The following is a 22,890-nucleotide window of genomic DNA, read 5'->3' as shown; positions in this document are numbered from 1 at the left end:
TATACGGAGCAGTAGCTCCATATTGGGCGACCGCCGCCTTAATTTCTTTTACCATTTTAAAATCAAACCCACTGTGACGGTACCAAACCTGTCCTTGGGGATCTGTAGTTTCCATAACAGGGAATGTCTCAAAGTCTGTTGTATGTGATCCCTGAACTAGTTTTGTTTCTTTGTCTGTACTGGTTTTTAGTTTCTCTAATTGTGATACAAAAGGTATCTGCGTGGATAATATTAAACCCACAATGTAGAAAATGCTATATGCTATGTAGACTCTTTTGCTATATCTCTGTATCAGTAACAACACAAACACATGCAGTGGAATAAGGTTGATGATAAACACATAACCACCCCAAGCAGAGACCATATAGAAATATGATAAACAGCAGAACATTGTCCAAAAAACTGACCCATTTTTTGACTAATTTTTCTTTGGCTCTTGTAGAACCTTAAGGTTGTTTTTCTTTTTTAGTTTTTTGGATTTTTTGGGTTTTGTCTCACCTTCAGGGCTTTTAACTTCTTCCTCACTATCTAGGGAAATAAGATCCTCTCCCTGTTCTTTTTCAATTTTAGAATCCTTGGTTAGGTCAACCATAGTGGCAAGGGCTTCTTTTAAGCCCTGAATGAATAGTTCGTGATGACTAAGCTTTTGTCCCATTATTACCCGTACTTAAATAAAACATAAGTAAATACTTACCAGGACGTCTTTTCTTTGTCCTTCTATGTTTTTCGCCGGCCTTTCTCGGGACGAGTCTATGCCGTCCTCTTCTGGACAAGTCTATGCCATCCCTTCTGGACGAGTCTATGCCGTCCCCTTCTACAGCCTTTCCCACCAGCTTTTCTCGCTTGCTCTGCACTGGAGCCTTCCTTGGGAGCTCTTCACTGGATCCCTCGTACCCGAGTCCGTGTTCAGGCGCCATGTGTCCCAACCCGGGAGACAGTCGAAAGGTTTCCTGAGGGAAGGAGTGAGAGACGGGTCGAATGACACAGTGTTACAACACAGAGATGACACAGTGTTACAACTCTTCAGGGTCGTCCATTTATTGTGGGCAGCATGGAGACAACACAGTATCACGGCTCTTCAGGGTTGTCCGGAGACGACACGGTGTCACAGCTCAGGATTGTCCGGGTTGTCTGGCGATTGTGGGCCAGGGATCGTGGTTATATACATGTTGGTGGACCATGATTGGTTGTAAAAGGTGATTGCTTTGTGGACCAATCATGAGGTGCCGGATATGCAAATCTGAGGGATTCTAGTGGCCAATCAGAGTATGGTTTTGAAGGTGAGGTTTTGAAGGGAAGCCAATGAGGCTTTTGGCATGTGTAATTGTTTGCTCTCTGAGAAACTGGCAATAGTCACTGGTATGCAGCCTCCCACAATTATCCCTTTTTTTTTTTTTTTTGAGAGGTTTTTGTATAGAGCACATGAGTTCTCCAGAAAGACAGAGAGACAGAAAGCGAGACATCCCCAGGGGGAAACGGCCACACCACAATCTCTTCTCCATTCTCCTCTCAGGATCTTGGGCACGCACGCACACGTGCCTGGCATGAGTTTAAGCCAGCAGGCCCAGGACTCAAACTGCGGTTGACTACATGGGAGTCCAGCAACGTAGCTATTACGCCACCTCCAGGTCCCAACAAACTATTACCTTAACCATAGCACATGGCAAGTTTGTTCAGGATCAGCCCTATTATAGCCTCACTCTTTTGTCATGGCCTAACTTGCTAAACCTTTTCCAAGGTCTCCTCTGTCTGCCTTCATGTTCCCTGCCTCACTGGATTTTATTTAACTAGTCTCAAGATTGATTTCTCTAAAAGAAGAAGCAAAAATTGGTTGAAGTCTGTATTTCTTTTAATAAGTAAGTCATGTTTAAACACACCTATCACTGAGGCCGGCAAGTGGTATGGTGGTTAAGGGCACTAGACTCAAACATGGCAGACTGCAGTTTAAATCCTGGACCTGACGACTTGCTTTCTCACTTTCCCTCTCTTTTTCTCTCTCTCTCTCTCCCCCATACAAATGCATGCTCCCTCTGGCAAGAACTTTTTTTTACAAAAAGAATAAACCCATACTGTTCATTTTTAACATATGCTGTCCTGCTTACCTGACCATCATTTGTAATGTTTACATGTTATGTATAATTTACTAGGAAAGTCATGGCGTATTTTTGCATAGCAAAACTTTTCCATTGATCCAATACAAATTTTCAAAAGGCTCCGAAGTAGTTTTTTCAAAATATTTATTTAGAAACATGGAGTTCAAGTATGATTGCTGTGAATACATGTATGCTCATCTCAGAAGCCCTTGCTTTTATGAGTACCCTCAAAGGTGAGGACACATTCCCCTCTGCTCTCTGCTCCTCCCTCTGTGCAGAGCTGGGGGAGCAGTAAAGATTCTCCATGGAAAGGTCTGAGCCCCATCCACAGCAGTGATTTGTTTCAGTCCCTGGTGCAGTACTCCTGCTTGGTGGTGGCCAGGCTTTTGACGGAAGCTTGCCACACACTCACTTGCTGGGGCTTGCCTTCACTAATATACCCAGGGTGTTATTTCTCTATGTACATAAAAGGCTTTTGTTTGTTTTGTTTTAAGATTTTTGCCATAATGAGTGTGCTTGCTAGAGAGAGACAGAGAAAGGGAAAGTGAGAAAAGAGCAATCACCCCACAGGGGGATGGTCATGCCATGCCACAGTTTCATCTCCTCCATTCTCCACTCTGGATTTTGGGTGCTCACACACACATGCTGGACATGAGTCTCAGGCTGCCAGGTACAGGACTTGAACTTAAATCCTCTGCATCTAGGACTCCAACCCAGTAGTTGCCATGTGAGATCCAGGATCTTAACCACCATGCTACCTGCTGGCCCAAAGTCTTTTCTTTTTCTTTTTCTTTTTCTTTTTTTTTCCAAGAGAGAATTTTGCTATAGGGCACGTAGGCTCTCTGGAGACACAGACAGAAAGTGAAAAATCACCCGCCGGTGGGGATAGCCACACCACAGTCTCCTCTTCTTCCTTCTCCTCTCAGGATTTTGGACACCCATACGTGCACACACATGCACCTGACGTGGGTTTAAGCTGCCAGGTCTGGGACATACTGTGGTTGACTGTGGGAATACAGCGACGTAACCATTACACAACCTGCTGGTCCCCCAAAGTCTTTTCTGAATAAAAAGTTTATCTTCTTTAATACTTTGCATTTTTATGCTTTTAAAAAGTTATTTTTAAAAAATTTCCTTATTTCCTCATGTGTTTCTAAATGTTGATTTTTCCAATTAGGCCGTCACCGATGGGTTACATATACTACTGAAATGAATGGCAAAAACACATTCTGGGATGTGGATGGAAGTATGGTACCTCCTGAATGGTAAGCCAAGTTGCCGTTTCATTTTCTTTGACTTGGCAATGTTGTTTTATTACCCAAATATTTATTAAATGTCTGTGTACTTGTAAAGCAGTTAGTGATTTATCTCACATTTTGAGGTCTAAGTTCAGACAAGACAAATCAGAGTTGGCTTATCTCCGATTCTGAATGTTGGGGGTCTCACCTGGAAGACTCAAAGGCTGAACACTGGAGTCATCTGAAGACTCACTCACTTAGTGTCTGGAAGTTAATGCTGGCTGCCAGCTGAGGACATAGTTGGGGCTGTGGGTTGGAACCTTCCTGGGCTTCCTCAAGCAACTGATGTTAAAGAGAGCCAGGCAAAAGACATACTGCCTTATCGAACCTAGTCTTAGAAGTCACTTCCTTCCGTATTCTATTGTTGAGGAGATTAAGAAGTTCATTGGGGAATCAGCAGATGGCATAATAGTTATGTCACTGGGCTCCCATGTAGTTGACCATGGTTCAAGTCCTGGACCCAGTGGCTTAAACCTTATACCAGGCACGTGTGCGTGAGTGCCCAAAATCCCAGGAGGAGAACGGAGGAGAAGGGATTGCAGCAAGGCCATCTCCCTGGGGGATATTTCTCACTTTCTGTCTCTTCAGAGAGTGCATGTGCCCTATAGCAAAAATCTCTCTTAAAAAAAAAAAAGGTCAGTGAGAGGAAACGTGGGCCTTTTCTCTTTTTCCGAAAAAATTTGTTGGAGAGCACATGCATTTGCTAGAGAGAAAGGGAAAGAAAGTGAGAAATCACCCCTCGTGGGGAAAGGACACACAGCAATTACATCTCCTCCAATTCTGTGCCTCCTTGTGGGATTATGGGCTCACATGCATACATACCTGATACGTTTCTCAAGCCCCTTGGTCTGGTACTTGAACCATGTTATCAGCCATGTGAGATCCAGCCACCTTAACCACCATGCCATGGACTGGCCTGGTTCTATAATTATTTGTTTAATAGTATTCATTTAATTATTTATTTTAATTTGTCCAGAGAGAGACATGGTGCAGAGCGGTTGGGGGTTGATAAAGCAAGCAACCAAGTCCAGGACTTAAACTGTGATTGGCCACGTGGGAGTATCCAGTGCCTTAACCACCACACTACCTGCCAGCCCCTTGGCTCTATTTCTTGACAGAGTTGTGTCAATAGTGCATTATATATTGGGATATATTATGGTGCAGCTATCTTTGGGAAAAAACAGTATGCCATTGTCTGCAGCTGAAAGGAAAGGCAAAAGGAACTCCAGCTCTGATCTATCTGGTAATTTGACTTGAAGCAAGTTCCTTAACCTCTCTAGAGCTTAGCCTATAAAATGAGGGCCCTAACCTTCCTTAGATCTCTTAAAAATGCTATAATTTATGGTATACAAATTTTGAAATTAAATTCTAAATGCTCTTGCATTGTCAAAGTTTGTTATGTAATATTTCCAAACAAATACTGTACTTAGATCTATTTCATAGATTGCTTCAATAGTACCATTTGTTGATATATAATTAAGCTCTGGGGAGCCTTTCTAGTTGGTCTAGAAATTTTTCACCAAAAAACTAGAAACTGGTGTCTCATTTTAGCTGTGATGTTTTATTTTAGTCGAACTTGATTATCGGAAATAGTTTGGGGCTCTGTTGAATAAAAACTGGGATAATCTCATCGTATTCTCTTCCATTTCAAAGATTTACTTGGAAACCCAGGCCTTCACGACATAAGCGAGTGAGGCCATGCAGGTGTGAGACCGTAGGGAGTAGGGGGATTGCAGTGACCTGGAAAGCACATACTCCTTCAGAGAGGGCAGCAGCTCTATTCAGCTCCCACCACTTCCATCAGATAGAATTCTGACTAAGATTTCTAGGTAAGACTTAAGAGGTGGAAATCCGTGTTTCTTCATAAGAGTTCTTGTTTTTTTTGTTTTGTTTATTTTTTTTCTAGTATTATAAAAAATATTGGACAGTTTATTGTTTTAAAACATTAGTCACCAGGAAGAGAGAAAGCAACTCCCAGTGGTCATACTGCAGTTCCTTATCCTTCATTTCTCCCTCTGGTCAAGATTTTGGGTACCCACACATGTGTACCTGGCATGTTTTTCAACACCGGTGGTGGGATTTGAACTATAGTCAGTCCTGTAGCCTGAATGGATGCCAACTAGTCAAACTGAGCTCTATTTGAACAATAAAAAAAAAACAAAAACAACTATAATAATGGATCATAGGGTCCAGCAGTTGGAGTAGCAGTTATACCGCTGGACTCCCACATAGCCAACGACTGGACGAAGGTGCTTGTGATGCAAAGTGTGAGACTGGGACTGTGTATCTGTTACTATGCAACAAATGATCCCACACTTAGCTTAAACAGTGCACATTATCTGCAGTGTCTTATTGATCAGCAGTTCCAGTGCAGCTAGGCCGAATGTGTCTGGCCTCTGTCAAGGATATAACTGAGATGTCGCCTACAGCTGCAGTCTTCTCCAGGCTGGACTTGTGAAGGATCCTTTGCTAAACTCACTCACGTAGTGGAGACACCCCTCTGAGGATATCCTTCCACACTCACATGGGCCTTTCCACAGGGCCACCCTGTGACATGGCAGCTTGTTTCCCCAGAGCAAGTGACCTGAGAGAGCAAAAGAGAACCCTCCAAGTGGAAGCCAGGCTTTTTAAACCTAAAGTCAGAAGTGGTGACTCACATTTCTCCTGTTTATTAGAGGTTGTCAGTTTGTCCAGCCCCAACTCAAGGAGAAAGGGTGTGCATGCTAGGAGGAGATGACCATTGGAGGCCATCTTAGAGGTTACCATTATATACCCCGGGGATATATTTTTCTCCTTCAGTTTCTTTTTTTTTTTTTTTTCCTTTTAAGAGATTTTTCCTATGGGGTGCAAGCACTTGCCGGAGGAACAGAGAGAGATAGAAAGTGAGAAATCCCCCCTGGGGAGGGATGGCCATGCCACAGTCCCCTCATATCCATTCTCCTCTCAGGATTTTAGACACTCGTGCACACATGCCGGCATGAGTTTCAAGCCTTTGGGTCCGGGACTTGAACCATGGTCAGCCACGTGGGAGTCCATCTATGTAACCATCACCACCATCTGCTGGCCTCTCTTATTTCAGCTTTTGCCATAGGGTGTGTGCACTCTCTAGAGAAACAGATAGAAAGGGAAAGTAAGAAATCACCCCTTCGGGTGGCCATGCCACAATCACTTTTGCTCTTTGGATTTTGGGCCTGCACGTACATGTGCCTAGCCTGTTTTTTCTAAGCCCTGGGCCTGGGACTCGAACTGCAGAGTTCACCATGTGAGATCCTTAACTTCCATGCTACCTGATTGGCATCCCAGGAATATATTTTCAAGTAAGATGGAGTTGGATTTGCTGATAGAATTTTGAGAGAGAAAGGAGTCAAAGATGACTTCAAGATTTTTGGCCTAAATTATTGGCATTGCTTCTAGATAGGGAAGACAGAGTGGAGTGAGGAAGATTTGGAAGGTGTAGTCAGGAGCTCTGTATTGTCCGTGTTATGTGTGGGGTGCTTGAGAGACAACCAAGTGGGGTTGGTGGGTGGACAGCTGAAAACACTCGTCTGGAGGTCAGGGTAGAGACTGGTACTGGAGACAGGACTTCAGTGCGGTGTCACCTAGTAGTGTACAGTTTGACTACATAAACTAGGGATTGAAAGAATATGACCTTCAATTAAATGCCTGGCTCATTTGCCCTGAAAACCAGAGAAAATTGTGTCAACTATTTGATCTCCAGTTGTAAACTGCGTCTGGATTAGGAGGAACTATGAAGGCCTGATGACTTAGTTGTGTTTGGGCTTCCCTGAGTGTTGCTCCTCTCAGAACTGGCACGTCCCTGTGGGAATGGGAATCCCGAAGCCTGTGGAGTTGTTACAGACGTTGACTTCCATGGAGCGTGAAGCTTTTAAGTCAGGGTAGCTCCTGCACCTGCCTGATGTGACTCGCATCTCCCTTGAGCCTGTACCGTGTCATCTAGAGTGTTAAAGAAAATAGCTCTGGGATGGCTGAGTGAGCTGTCACCTGCATGAACAACTGCAAAGACGCCCAGTAAGAGGAGCATCTGAGGCTGCCCAGCTGGCACGCTGTGGTTTCTGTCTCTGTCCTTCTGAGGTGTCAGTTGCTTGTGCTAGTATTACGAGTCTGTTCAGTGGCTGCATAATCTCACCTAGGGACAGATTTCCTTTCCGAGGTATTAGTGTTTTTGATAGAAGTTAGAAATATCTTTAGTTGGTGTCTCTATTTTCACTTTATGTTCCCTAATCTCGTGGGGAAATGGGTCTTTTTTCCAGTCTTGTCTCAAGGCCTTCACTTGTTTGACTCTGTCAGTAGCCACTAAGCCAGGTGAGTCCACCAATATAGAAAGAAGGTACGCAGGGTCTTCAAAAACTTCGTGGAAGATTTATATTATGAGAAAACTACTTGTACTGAAATAAACTCATACTTCAATTCCATTTTTCCACAAACTCTGAAGTCCCCTAGAATACATGGTGGTGTCAGCATCTCAGGTAGGCCTCGAAAATCAGAAACTTACTGCTTAGAACATAGCAATATGGGACCAGCTGATGGTGTAATGGTATAATGGTACGTTGCTGGACCCCCATGTAGTTGACTACAGTTCAAGTCCTGGACCCAGTGACTTGAAACTCACGCCGGGTATGTGTGCTTGCGTGCTCAATATCCCAAGAGGAGAATGGAGGAGAAGGCATTGCAGCATGGCCATCCCCCCTGGGGAGTGGTTTTTTACTTTCTATCTCTCTGGAGAGCACATATGCCCCATAGCAAAAATCTCTTTCAAGAAAAGGAACCTAGTGTGGGACTCTGATTATAAGCTGCCCATACATTCAACAGATTTTGATTGAACATCGTCCTCTATGTCAGGCACTAAGGAGTTTATGCAGAAACAATGGACTATATATGAGCTCTTAGTAAGCTCATGGAAATTGCATATTATGGGAAAACCTGCATGGATTTCATTTTTTTTTTCACCAAAATAAACTTGTACTTCAAAAAAGAGTTGCCGAGGGAACCAGCAGTTAGTGTAATGGCTATGTCGCTGGACTCCCACGTAGTCGACCGCGGTTCGTGTCCCGGACCCGGTGGCTTAAAAAACTCACGCCGGGCACGTGTGCGTGCATGCCCAAGATCCCGAGAGGAGAATGGAGGAGAAGGGATTGCGGCGTGACCATCCCCCCTGGGAGGTGATTTCTCGCTTTCTGTCTCTATGTCTCTCTCTGTCTGTCTGGCGAGCACACGCACCCTACAGTGAAAATCTCTCCAAAAAAAAAAAAAAAGAGTTGCCGAAGGGTGCATGCGCTGGCCAAAGAGAGATGGGGGGGGAGTGAGAAAGCATCCCCCATGGAGTGTAGTCACGCTGCAATCCCGTCTCTATTTCTCCCTATATTTGGGGTTTTTGAGCATGCGTGCACACACACACACCTGGCATGTTTTCTTTCTTTCCTTCTTTTTAGTAATAGTTTGCTATAGAGTACATGCATTTGCTGAGGAGAGGCAGAGAGAGAGGGAAAGTGAGAAGTCACTTCACAGGGTATAATTCCTTCTCCATTCTCGGGATCTTGGGCATGCACTCATTCTTACCTGCTGTGTTTTTCAAGTCACTGGGTCCAGGACTTAAACTACACTGTCAGTGGCCCCACCAGGTGTGTTTTTTAAGCTGCTGAGTCCAGGACTCTAACCACACAATTGACTGTGTGGGATCTAGCCATCTTAACTATCTTGCCACTGACTGGCCCAACTTGTGCTTCAGTGTCATTTTTCCATGAACTTTTTGAAGTACACTGGCATGGCCCTTGCTCTCTGGAGTTTGTTGTCATTTAGTGAGCACTAGCTACACTCTGTAATAGTGTTCGGTAACTTAGTGTCTATTACAGTACTTTCATTTTCCTATCTCAGACTTGTTCTTGAGCCAGCATTGTAGTTACGCCAGCTGGACCCCCACATGGTCAACTGTGCCTTTCAAGTCCCAGACCTAGCAGTTTCAGAAACATACCTGGCACATGTAGGATCCCACATGGTCAACTGTGCCTTTCAAGTCTCAGACCTAGCAGTTTCAGAAACATGCCTGGCACATGTATGTGCGTGCCCGAAATCCCCAGAGGAGAATGGAGGAGAAGAGATTGTGGAGTGGCTATCCTCCTTAGCAGATGCTTTCTCATTTTCCCTCCCTCTCTCGGTCTTTCTACAGCAAACACACACACCCTACAGGAAACTAAAAAATTTCTCTGTTATGAAATGAGCAAGATTTTCATTTCTTCTCCAGGAATTTATGTTAGTTTAATTTGATTGTATAGAATATTGTGAAATATTTAAATAGATCACAAATGCCATTATCCGATTGCCCTCAATTTTGAGTTAGCTCATTGTCGCCATCTGTACAGTAATGGACAAAAGTCTTTATTTTCATCACTACAGTAATTATCTTTCACACAGAGTTAGTGACATATAGACCAAGTAACTAAGTAGTATCAGTGTAAAACTTGGCAATGTGAAAAGCTGTTGAGTGTAGAAAGGTAGAAACCTGGGCTATTTCATGCATTACAGTATAAAGTTATTGTTTACACCTAGGTCAGAAGAAATAAAGATACACTTTTTGTGGTTTGAGGTTTTGGAACATTGAAGTCCATTGAGCCAATTTTTTTAAAACATGGCTGGCTTAAATTTTTCCCTACTGCATATATCCTGTTTTCCCACTTGGTGGCACTTTCTGTTCATTTGTAAGGAACATGTCTCTTCTTCCTCAGTTTGTGTAGTACCTTGGGCACTCCTCTTAAACACTGATTTTTCTTATTAAAATTAGTGTTTAATTATTCAAGTCACACGTAAGTACATTCTTTTATAAATAATAGTATCTTGAAGAGTTTCTCTTTTTAACAAAATAATGTTATCCCTTAAAATCATTTTCGAGACAAAGTGAAATTGACAAGTACTTTTGTCTTCGTAAGGTTAATTTAATATAGGATGCTTATTAACATCATTGCGGGTTTTTCCCCCCATTTGGTGTAATGCATTCTCTCTTTTTTTTTGGAGAGGTTTTTGCTATAGGGCTCATGTGCTCACCAGACAGAGAAAGGCAGAGAGACAGAAAGCGAGAAATCACCCCCAAGAGAGGATGGCCACGCCGTAATCCCTTCTCCTCCATTCTCCTCTCAGGATCTTGGGCACACACGCGCCCAGCATGAGTTTAAGCCCTGGGACCAGGACTCAAACCACGGTTGACCACATGAAAGTCCAGCGACAGGCGTTACACCAACTGCTGGTTCCGGCCTAAAGCAATCTCTTATGAGATCAGCAAACCAGAAGCCTTTATAGAGAACTAGGGTGGCAAGGATGGGAATTATGTGGAGATGACAGAGATGAATCATGGAGGATTCCCAGGTTTGGGGCTTACGTTGTTGGTATCATAGTGGTAGGACCATTTGTTAAGATAGAAAGACTGGGAGAAGGGTGGAGGCGAAGAGGGCATATTAGAATCAGATGCCTCTTTTTGGACATGGTATGTTTGCAATACCTATCAGAAATCCAGGTCAGTAGATGTGCCAAGTAAAGAGATGGATGAGTGAACCTGGAGTTTGGGACAGAGCTCATGGCAGCAAAGTGGAAGTAGCTGGCAGGATCGGATGAAGGCATGAGAGCCTATGTTTCAAAAAGAGGGAAAGGCTCTATTGATTGTTGATAAGAGTGCATAAGATAACAACAGAGAGGTATCAACATGATTGATAATGAAGATACAATCACTGTTAACTTTATGTTAATACATACCGCATTTTGTCCTTTTAAGGCATTGTGTGTATAGTACTTGTGTTAATAATCACATTCAGTTTTCTTTTTTCCTGTCAATATGAAAGCAGTTTTCCGTATTATTAAAACAATCCTTGTAATTAACCTATTTTTTTTATGATAAGAATGTACAGTTGTTATGGAAAGCTTAGAAGTCTAGAGAAATAGGAGATAGGTACAAAAATTAATTTACATGTTAACATTTCATTTGCAGACTCAACAAGTATTTGAGAGTCCCTTTCAAGTATCACAGTGTAGAGAACAGAATGTAGTTTACAGTTAGAGATAACATAAAGATGATCGATGAACGAAGGACCATATATCCAGCAGTGGTCCCTCAGATTATACCAGATAGCTTAGGTGTGTCAGAGGCTATGCCATCTAGGTTTATGAAGTATCCTCCATGTTTGCACGGTGCTTTTCTTCTAATGTATCCCCACTCTTTAAGTGACACGTAACTACTGATATATACACATTTCTGGAGTAACATGCAGGATGTGTTAGGGCTTACATCCCCCTCTCCTCATTTAATGTATTAGGTTGTCGGGAAAGTCATGACGGCATATTTTTTCAGTGTTTTTCTCTGCAAAAAATGTGTCATAACTTTCCTGACAACCCAATATCAGACATTTTCTCCATCTCGCTAAATATTCTGCTTGTTAGTTTGAAGTTCTTAGTATCTGAAGAATTTTGTATGTAGAAAGGATTAGTGGCAATTTGGGTTTCATATTAATATTCAGTTTATTATAGTTGCATATTTTAAAACCTCATTTTTAATTAAGCCTGGAGGTTCAACTTAGAAATAGGATAACAAGATTAGTAAATTGGATATTTTTTGCTTAAAAAGTAAAGAACAATCATTTTCTCTTGTTCTTTGATCAACTATAATTGAAAGAATTAAATTCTCCTAAATAGTTAGACCCATTTGCAAGTTTAGTTAATTACATCCCTTTAAGCATTTTAGGCCACATTTATAAATTTAATATACAGTAATTGATTTTTCGTTCAAGTCTATAAGTGCCCAGTGGATAGGTAGACTAACAAACCAATGAGGCAAAATATTTCTACACACTTAAAAGATTTTATTTACTAAAGACAGGGGACCAGCAGATGGTATAATGATTACGTCGGTGGCTCCCATGTAGTCGACCACAGTTTGAATCCCGGACCCGGGGACCTAAAATTCACGTTGGAGGGACCAGTAGCTGGTGTAATGGCTATGTCACTGGACTCCCATGTTGACAAGCACAGTTCAAGTCTCAGACCCAGTGGTTTAAACTCATGCCGGGTGCGTGTGTGCCCAAGATCCTGAGAGGAGAATGGATTGTGGCGTGACCATCCTTTCTGGGAGGTGATTTCTCGCTTTCTATCTCTCTGCCTCTCTCTGTCTAGTGAGTGCATGCGCCCTGTAGCAAAAACCTCTCAAAAAAAAAAAAAATTCACACTGGGTATGTTTGCTTGAGTACCCTGAGAGGAGAAGGGATTGTAGCATGCCATTCCCCATTCCCCTTGGGGGGGGGTGATTTTTCGCTTTTTGTCTCTGGTGAGCCCACACGCTCTATAGCAAAAAATCTGTCTTTTAAAAAAAAGAAAATGGATATTTACTAAAGACAGAAACACTCTTAAGAGTCATTGCATATCCGTATCACATTTTCTTTATCCATTCATCTGTTGATGGGTACTTAGGTTGCTTCCATATCTTGGCTGTTATGACTAGTGCAGCTATTAACATTGCGGTGCAGATCTCTTTATGTCATACTGACTTTTCCTTTGGATATATGCCTAGTAGATACCTAGATCATACGGCAGTTCCATTTTTAGTTTCTCGAGGAATCTCTGCACTGTTTTCCATGGTGGCTATACTAATTTACATTCTCACCAATAGTATAATTTGAGTTAGTCTGTGTTTTCTATGTATTCAATACCATTTGTTGTCTTGTTTTTGTTTTTGTTTTTGTTTTTTGAGAGAGAGATTTTTGCTACAGGGTATGTATGTTCACCAGAGAGACAGAAAACAAGAAAGCGCCTCCTGGGGGGATGGCCATGCCGCAATCCCTTCTCCTTCATTCTCCTTCAGGATTTTGGGCACTCATACATATGTGCTTGACGTGAGGTTCAAGTCGCTGGGTCCAGGACTTGAACCATGGTTGACTATGTGAGAGTCCAGTGACATAAGCATTACACCATCTACTGGCCCCGTTTTGTCTTTTTTTTTTTTTTTTTGGAGAGGTTTTCACTATAGGGCGCATGCGCTCGCCAGACAGACAGAGAGAGACATAGAGACAGAAAGCGAGAAATCACCCCCCAAGGGGGGATGGTCACGCCGCAATCCATTCTCTTCTCAGGATCTTGGGCACGCACGCACACGCGCCTGGCGTGAGTTTTAAGCCACCAGGTCCAGGACGCGAACCGTGGTCGACTACGTGGGAGTCCAGTGACATAGCCATTACCCTAACTGCTGGTTCCCCGTTTTGTCTTTTTGATAGGCACTTGTAACTACAGTAAGATGATATTGTGATTGTGATTTGCATTTCCTCACTAATGAGTGATACCAAGCATTGTTCCATGTTTGTTGGCCATTTGTATATCTTCTTTTGAGAACCATTTGTTCACGTAATTTCCATTTTTTAATAGTTCTTGTTTTGTTTTTGCTATTGAGTTGAGTTTCTTGTATGTTCTGCATACTATTCTTTGTCAGCTGGATACCAAGCAAAATTCTTGGGTTTGTTATTTCCATTTTTTTCACTGTTGTAAAACTGTGATTAGCATCCCTGTGTATAAACATTTACCCTTGTACCCACATTTCCTTAAGGAAGTAAAATTGTTCTCCAGGAGTACACATTTTATGTTTTGGATTCCTACCTGCCGCATTTCCCTCTAGAAAGCATGTGTTCATAATAAACAAATTCAGCAGTGTATGAGTATCAGTTTCTCTGTAACTTCACTATACTGAACATTTAACAATTTTTTTAGGAAGAATATTGCTTATTCGGTGTATTTGCTTGTCTAAGAGACAGAAAGTGAGAAATCACCCCCCAGGGAGATGGCCACACCGCAATCCCTTCTCTTCCACTCTCTAAGGATTTTGGGCATGTATGCACATGCCCACTGTGAGTTTTAAGCTGCCGGGTCCAGGACTCAAACTGCAGTTGACTATGTGGGAGTCCAATGATGTAACCATTATGCCATCTGCTGGTTCCCTAAATTTTTTTTTTTTTAAATCATTGCCAATTCAGCAAGTAAGAAGTATCTCATTTTAATTTACATTCCCCAATTAAATTAAAAAAATATATATTTTTGTCAAAGGGTGTGTGTGCTTGCTGGGGAGAGAGAGGGGCAGAGAAAGTGAGAAAGTACCCTCTCCATGGAGGTTGGTCATGCCACAGTTCCTTCTTTGTCTCCTCCCTTTTGGGATTTTGGGCATGCACACACATGTGCCCAGCATGTTTTTCAAACTGCAAGGTGCGGAATTCATACTGCGTAGTCAGCCATGTGGGATCCAGCCACCCTAACCACCGTGCCACAGTCTGGCCCTGATCGAACTTTTTTGGCTTGCCATTTTATCTTTTATGACTTTTTTTTTAATTGCCAGAGGACATTTGTACTCATTAGAGAAAGATAAAGAGAGAGAAATAAGGGAGAGGGAGGAAGCACCCCCCGCAACAGGGTGTAGTCATACGTCTATCCTTTTTCTTCTATTTCTCCATCCCATCATGTTGCACACGTGCACACACACACACACACACACACACACACACACACACGGTTGCATGTTTTTTCAAGGTGGTGGGTAGGATTTTTTTTTTTGTTTTTTTTTAGATTTTTGCCATAGAATGCATGCATTCGACAGAGAGGGACAGAGAGGGAAAGTGAGAAATCACCCCCAGGAGGATGGCCACACTCCAATTCCTTCTTTTTCTTCTCAGGATTTTGAGTATACACACAGATGTCTCTGTCACGTTTTTCAAACTGTCGGGCCTGGGACTCAAACCACTGAGTCAATCATGTGAGATCCAGAGCCTTAACCACCATGCTGCCTACTGGCCCCACTGGTGCTGATATTTAAACCATAGTTGGCCATGTAGGATCAGGCTTTCTACGCACAGCACTTAACTGCTGTACTACGAGCCCGGCCCCTCTTTTGTCCACTTTTCTATTAGAAGTTCGTCTTTTACTTTCTGATTTGTAATAGTAGATTAGTCTTTTTCTGTATGTTACAGATATTTTTCTTTGTATTTCACGACATGACTTTTAATTTTTATAGTAAAAGCATCGGCTTTTTTTTTTCTCTTTTATGACTTTTTACTTTGTATCTGAGCATTATTAATCTACCTGGAGTCTATTTGATATGTGACTTGGGAAATCCAATTTGATTTCTTTTTCCCCAACTAAGTGATCCTAATGTAATTCTTTGAGAAATTTTTACTTTTCTCAGTGATTTGAAATGCCACATTTACCTTATAAACACTTTGTTTGGGGATTTTGTTCTGTTTCCTTATTATACCATAGTGTAGTTTTGTTTTGTTTTGTTTTGTTTTAAGAGGTTTTTGCTATAGGGTTTGTGCACCCCCAGAAAGACAGAAAGTGAGAAGGCAACCCCTGGAGAGCTGGCCCCATTACAATCCCTTCTCATTCTCCTTTTGGGATTTTGGGCATGCATGTACACGCTCCTGGCATGAGTTGGTGGCTCCAAGGCTTGAACCACAGTCGACTACATGGGAGTTCACCGACATAGCCATTATGCTAACTGCTGGTCCCTTGTTTTGTTTTGTTTTAAGAGGTTTTTGCTATAGGGTTTGTGCACCCCCAGAAAGACAGAAAGTGAGAAGTCAACCCCTGGAAGGCTGGCCACATTACAATCCCTTCTCATTCTCCTTTTGGGATTTTGGGCATGCATGCACACGCTCCTGGCATGAGTTGGTGGCTCCAAGGCTTGAACCACAGTCGATTACATGGGAGTTCAGCGCCATTACTCCATCTGCTGGTCTCACTTTTTTTTTTTTTTTTAACCATTCTAATGTTAAAGGTTTTCACTTTATTTAATACCTGATCATGTCAGCCTTCCTGATTGCTCTGTTTCCAAAACTTTATTGTGTGGATTTCTAGCTGATCCTTAGAGTTATATTGTCCCATGTAAAAATAATGCCAGGGCCTGGCAGGTGGCGTGGTTAAGGCACTGAATTCCCACGTGGTTGACCACGGTTCGAGACCTGGACCTGGTAACTTGCTTTCTCACTTCCTCTCTCTCCCTCTGGTGAGTACATGTGCTGTATAGCAAATTAGAAAAGAAAAATAAATAAAATTTAAAATCTAAAAAAAGAATAATTTCATTGAGATTTTGATTCAAAATACATTTAATTAAATAATAGTTACTATGCTAACAAGGGTTGCATGCTGTCTTGTAATGAACTGTGTTTGGTTTTTAAATTTGTTCAATTTATCAGTCTCACCCTGGGGTTAAATGGATCTCAGGATTTTTATGAATACATTTTTTTAAAGAATTATTTTATTTAACTTTATTTATTTGTTTATTTCACTTGGACCACAGAGAGACAGAGAGAGAGAGTAAGCAAGCCTCCAGGTCCAGGACTTGAACCATGGTCGGCCATGTGGGAATCCAGCACCTTTAGCCACTATGCCACCTGCCAGCCCCCTTGTGAATACTTTGTTACCACCACAATCCCAACCCCTTTTCATCTATTGATTAAAATTTCAGTTTGATTAAAAGGTCCTGAATTCACCCATTGGGAGGCTGTTTAAAGGTTTGTAACAGAATGATGTGGGACCTTGGAAGATCATCTAAATGTTTTCTAAACTCCAAAATGTAAAATACCTGGAGAAAGACTAAGTAAATGAGTGATGTGCATGAGGATGTTTCATAAACTAAAGTGAGATGGAGTAATACTTATAGCATTAAAGAGTACTTTTAACCTCAGAAAATATTCTGGGGCCAGCTTTGTGGCCCAGCAAACTGCTCAAGAGAAACCGGATTTCCATGGCACCTTGGTTCAGATTCCTAGCCCAAGTCAGCCTGAAGTACACCAGACACGTGCTGGAGTTCACAGGAGCCAATGGGCTAGAGGACTCGAAGATGACAGTGTGAGCAGCTCCTGCAGAAGGTGCTCATGTCTCTCTCTCTTTCTCAGGGCCACAGGAGCGTGCCTGCACTTTATTATGAATAAAGAAAAAAAAAGATTAAAAGAAATCCACATATTTTTTTAAAAACATTCTAGAGTTTTTGTTTAGTCTTCCATATTTATTTTTTGAAAAATTGAAAAAGCATTGACATTTCTAGCCTCACTCGTGCTAAGTGAGAGTATCAGAAACATGAACAAGAAGGTCAGAAGCCAGCCTTGATCGATCATGTTCGTTATCCAAGGAGAAAAGAGAGCAAAAGTTGACTGCATTGTTCTTACTGGCTGTTGTTTGGTGCGGTGTTTTATTTTGAGGAATTTTCTGAACGGGAAATTAAATTTTCTCACCTGTGTTCACAATGCCAATTTTTAAAAAAAGTTTTCATTTGCAGTAGTTCTTGAAAAATTTATTTTACATGGGACCAGCAGGTGGCATAATGGTAAAGTCACTGGACTCCCACATGGCCTACTGCAGTTCAAGTCCCGGACCCAGTGGCTTGAAAATCATACTGGGCACATATGCATATGTGTCCAGAACCCCAGTAGGAGAATGAAGAAGGGGTTGCAATGTAGCCATCCCCCCCTAGGGGGTAATTTCTCACTTTCCCTCTCACTGTCTCTGTCTGTCTCTCTCAGCGAGCATATGTGCCCTCTAACAAAAACCTTAAAAATAAAATAAAAAATTAAAAGGTGCACAGAGCATTTCTTTTTAAATTTATTTTACATGATAAACGCATTTATTTCTTCAATTTCTTGAAGTGAAGCAGTCTATTTTCAAGGAAGGGGAAAGCCTCCCTTCTCTATTCTTTGACACTCTTTTTTTCTTCCTGTACAGCTGAAAATAGGATCACTCGTTCATGGAATTTATTTCTGTTTAAGTTGTGTTTCAAATTTAAGCTTCATCCTCCAAAAGAAATAACTCAGTGAAAGGGATTAAAGTAATTGATATAATAATATTTTTGTTTTCAGTTATTTTGACACAACTTCAATATATTTGAGTACTGAGTTTTTCTGATAATGTAATATATTTTGTTATAATCTTCTCTTATATTTATAAACTTTTTTTCTTTCTGCCAATCTGTGTTTGTGGTCTCACAGACTTTATAAAGTTTAAATGATTTTGAATTTTGTCCCTTAAGATAATAGCAGTGATATAAAATTGAGGTGAGCCTAATTCTGCTTGTAACACAATAATGTTGTTACTACTTTGGCATCTTTAAATAATTGGAATTAAAATGACCCAAAATCTGGGACCAGCAGGTGGTATAGTGGTGAAGGCACTGGACCAGGTGGTTGACTACAGTTCACATCCTGGACCTGGTGGCTTGAAACTCACTCCAGGCGCATGTATGTGTGTGCCCAAAATCCCAAAAGGAGAATGAAGGAGAAGGAATTGTGGTGTGGCCATCCTCTTGGGGGTGGGGGGTGGTATTTCTCGCTTTATGTCTCTGGTGAGCACATGCACTCTATAGCAAAAATCCCTAATTAAAATAAAGATGCCAAGTCCTCATAAATAAAATTCTTTGATATGGAAATCTTAAAATATATAGTATCTTAGTAACAACAAAAACAGCAGAATCACTATATATAGCAGCCTAGAAGACTTAGAGCATTTTGTTTCTATAGTTCTTTATAAACTGCCCTGAGTACAGCTGATCACTGACTCGTTGCTCTCTTACCTGTAGCCTTGCTAAAATATTTGCAGATCTGATGTATTGTGATGAAAATTATCTTTGACTTTTCTTGAACATTTTCTATGTCCCCATGAGCTCTTCAGTTCTTCATTCGAGTAGGCATATATAAGCTTTAAACTGTTGTTCCTTAAACACCATTTTAATCTTCAGGAGACTTGACAGCAGTTATTCAAATAAAATTTCTCTTTAGTTGCTTAAGCTGACGCAACAAGGTTAAGGTTATTTCAGCTTGTCCTTAAGCTCACAGAAAGCCCGCGATGAGTGACAGTCTTGATTTCAACAGCTAATCCCTGCCCTGAGTGGTGAGCGGAGCCTGCCTCACAGGGGCTGCAGCGCGCATGTTACTACTGGTTGTGGCTTTACCGGTCCAGGACACTCACTAATCCCATTTCCGGTAGAGGATGTAAGACAGATACCAGCCCAGCTTGCACAGCGTCTTCATTCTTCACTGTGCTTGCTGATCATGATCCGATTATCTTCCGATGCAAGCATAACAACAGTAATCATATTTTATCTCTATTCTTACTGTTTTCAGCCAATTATCTAGCTATATCTGTCGATTAGTGCTGGTAAATGTTCTTACACTAACAGAGCATCATAAATTTTTCTCATTAGCTGTAGATTTAATTGTTCTTTTTTCTCTGCAGCTGGGTAATCACTGTTTTTATTCCCTTGGAGCTGCACTTCTATGACTGCTCTTCCATTTCCTTTTCCCATAAAATCAATTCTGTCGTGTGAGCTCCAGGCCTTGTGAGATCTGGTATGAATTCTCTCAACCCTTCCTTTCCTGTGTGAAACCTCAGCATAGCTTCCTGCCCAATACTACTCTGTCTCTGGGGCTTTGAGTCGTCCTTCACAGCATCATCAGCTGATCTCTGCTCTCTCTAATCCATGTACCCAACTTGTAGGCCCTGTTTCTGGTACCTCTCATCAAATATCCTTTTGAAATTAAATTGTTAAGCACTAAAAAATAAATAAATAAATGAATAAAATTTTTTGCATTGTTATAAGTGAAATACTTGTGGAATTGAGGATAAATAAATAAATAAATAAATAAAATTTGTTGCACGGTTATAAGTGGAATACTTGTGGAATTGAGACTGTGATTTAATATTTTAAATACAACAAATTGTAGATTCTGTAGTGTTCAGATTCAAAATTAAGCTTAAGATCCATGCAGAGATCCCTTTCAGGAGAAACCTTGTGAGTTCCAAGCTGGAACTTCATAATCGAGAGCCACCCGAATACACCAAAAATCCAGAGCCAGCTTCTAGAACCTGGTATTTTGCTGGATTTCGATACTAAAGTACTTTTTCACATTTAAAGTTAGGATAGAAATTACAATCAGTTGTATATCATCGTTTGGGGTTAGGTAGTGGCAGAGTGGTCATGAAGCTAGACCTACTCAGGAAGAAGACCCAGAATTTGAAGGCCCTGGAACCTCTCTGAGCATGCCCAGCATATATGCAAGTGCCAGTGAGACTGGCGGTGAATCATGGTATGAGGACCTGTTATGAGTGTCTGTTTCTCTGCCTCTCTTTCATTGAAGAAATAAATGGACTTAAAAAAAAAAAAAACTGTGTTATTTAATTAGTAGCATGCTTTCTTTCTTAAGGGAACATAAAATAATGTTACTGGAAATGAATGGTGTCTTAGACTTGATAAACTACGTAATGATAATATTGAGTTATCAGAAAAGTCATGACACATTTCTGTATAAAAATACATCATAACTTTTCAGACAACTCACTAGCAATAGCTAACATTTGTTGAGTACCTACCATATGCAAGAATTTTTCTAAGTACTTTGTGTATATTATTAAATCCTAAATAGTGATGTTCAGTTGAAAAAACTGAGCCATAGAATGAAGTTCAGCTTCTAAGTGATGGAGTCGAGATTTGAAGTCAAGCAACGGAATAGCTCCAGAGCTGCTTTCTGAGCCCTTCTCCTCCCACTGCACTGCCTCTTCATAATTGTGGTTTTCTTCCTTCTTTAAGGCATCGTTGGCTTCACTCTATGACCGATGATCCTCCAACCACAAAGCCACCTACTGCTCGTAAATTCATCTGGGCGAACCATAAATTCAACGTGAGTGGCTCTCCAGAACAATATGTACCTTATTCCACCACTAGGAAGAAGATTCAGGAGTGGGTCCCACCTTCAACACCTTACAAGTAAAGACCATGGAAAAGAGTTTAAACATGTAAAATATGGGGCTTTTCTTGGAATTGCACTTTATTGCTTACTATTAACTTGATTAAAATTGTTTAATTAACAATGTGGTTTGTGCCTTTTTGCCCTTAACTTGGTCATACCTACAAAGTTACGAACACGGGTAATTGAAGTAGGCTTCAATCGAGGTGGCTGCCTGGTTTACAGTTCCTCATTTTCTAGAAACAGATCCAGTGGTCGTGTTTGTGCCCTGTGACCCTCCATCACTGCCATAGCTAATAGGTAGGGAAGACCTAAACACAGTCAGAGCCAAATAGACTTCCTCATGAAATTTGAAACTTGAATGGAGACACACAAATGCTGGGTGGTTTTTATTGTAGTTCTCTAAGGAGAAGGTTATCAGCAAGCTCTTATTTCCTGAGTTTTGGTTCTTTTCTTGGAAAGGTTTTCGCGATAGGGCGCATGCACTCGCCAGACAGACAGAGAGAGACATAGAGACAGAAAGTGAGAAATCACCCCCCCGGGGGGATGGCCACACCGCAATCCCTTCTACTCCATTCTCCTCTCGGGATCTTGGGCACGCATGCACACACGCCCGGCGTGAGTTCCAAGCCACCGGGTCCGGGACGCAAACCGCGGTCGACTACATGGGAGTCCAGCGACATAGCCATTACCCTAACTGCTGGTTCCCGAGTTTTGGTTCTTTAACAGTTTATTTTCATCTGAACTATCCCAGGCTCCATTCTAATATACGATCTTTTTTTTTTCCCCAGAGAGAGATTTTTGCTATGGGGTATGGTGCCCTCACTAGAGAGACAGAGACAGACGTAAAGTGAGAAATCACTCCCTGGGGGGGGAAATGACCATGCCCCCATCCCTCTTCCTCCATTCTCCTCTCAGGATTTGGGCACACCTACACACATGCCCAGAGTGAGTTTCTTTTCTCTTTCATTTTTTTTTTTAAAGAATAATTTAACTTTATTTATTATTTATTTAGTTAGTTGACTAGAAGGGGACTGAGAGAGAAAGAGAGTGAGAAAGTAAGCTTTCAGGTCTGGAACTCGAATCATGGTCAACCATGTGAGAGTCCAGTGCCCTTAACCACCACACCACCTGCCGCCCCACCCCCACCCCGCCCAGTGTGCATTTTAAGCTGCTGGGTCCAGGACTCAGATTATGGTAGACTATGTGGGAGTCCAGCAATGGTTAACCATTATGTCAGCTAATGGTCCCCTAGTATACTATCTTCGAAGAGTTTGTGGAAAATATGTGTTATGAAAAAACTGCATGAATTTCAGAAATTTTTGCACCAAAATTAACTCATAATTAATTCACAAACCTTTTGAGTCCCCTTGTAGGACCTAACTAATCTCAGGTTTCTTAGTGGAAATTAAGGGGTAGCCTGGGGCCCTCTGTTGCTCTCAGGGTATCTGGAAGGAACTAGAACATTGGTCCTCATCCTCAACCTTGGCTACTTATTAGAGTCATCTGGGGTGCTTTTATTTTTATTTATTTACTTATGAAAGATTTTTGCTATAGGACGTGTGCTTGCCAGAGAATCAGAGAGAGACAGAAATCTATCCCTGAGTGGGCGGTGGCCACACCACAGTCCCTTCTCCATTCTTCTCTTGGGAGTTGAGGTACAAACACACACACACACACACACACACACACGTGCCCAGTGTGAGTTTTAAGCTGCTGGACCTAGGATTCAAACCATAG

At 41.6% G+C, this 22,890-nt stretch overlaps 1 protein-coding gene across 1 annotated transcript in view; it reads left to right on the top strand.

Annotated features, from left to right (window-relative positions):
• NDUFA12 (NADH:ubiquinone oxidoreductase subunit A12) overlaps window positions 1-21,244 on the top strand; it is a 26,105-nt gene extending 4,861 nt beyond the window's left edge. Inside the window, exons 3-4 of the mRNA XM_006154861.3 lie at window positions 3,271-3,358; window positions 20,994-21,244. Of these exons, the coding sequence (XP_006154923.1) occupies window positions 3,271-3,358; window positions 20,994-21,174 (269 nt within the window). The 3' untranslated portion in view covers window positions 21,175-21,244. The remainder of the gene's footprint in view (window positions 1-3,270; window positions 3,359-20,993) is intronic.
• The last annotated feature ends 1,646 nt before the right edge of the window (window positions 21,245-22,890 follow it).

Source organism: Tupaia chinensis, unplaced genomic scaffold (assembly GCF_000334495.1).
Source record: "Tupaia chinensis unplaced genomic scaffold, TupChi_1.0 Scaffold000423_1, whole genome shotgun sequence".
In the NCBI taxonomy this organism is placed as follows: domain Eukaryota; kingdom Metazoa; phylum Chordata; class Mammalia; order Scandentia; family Tupaiidae; genus Tupaia; species Tupaia belangeri.
The sequence above is the reverse complement of the archived record's forward strand: the minus strand, read 5'-3'. Positions and strand labels throughout refer to the sequence as shown.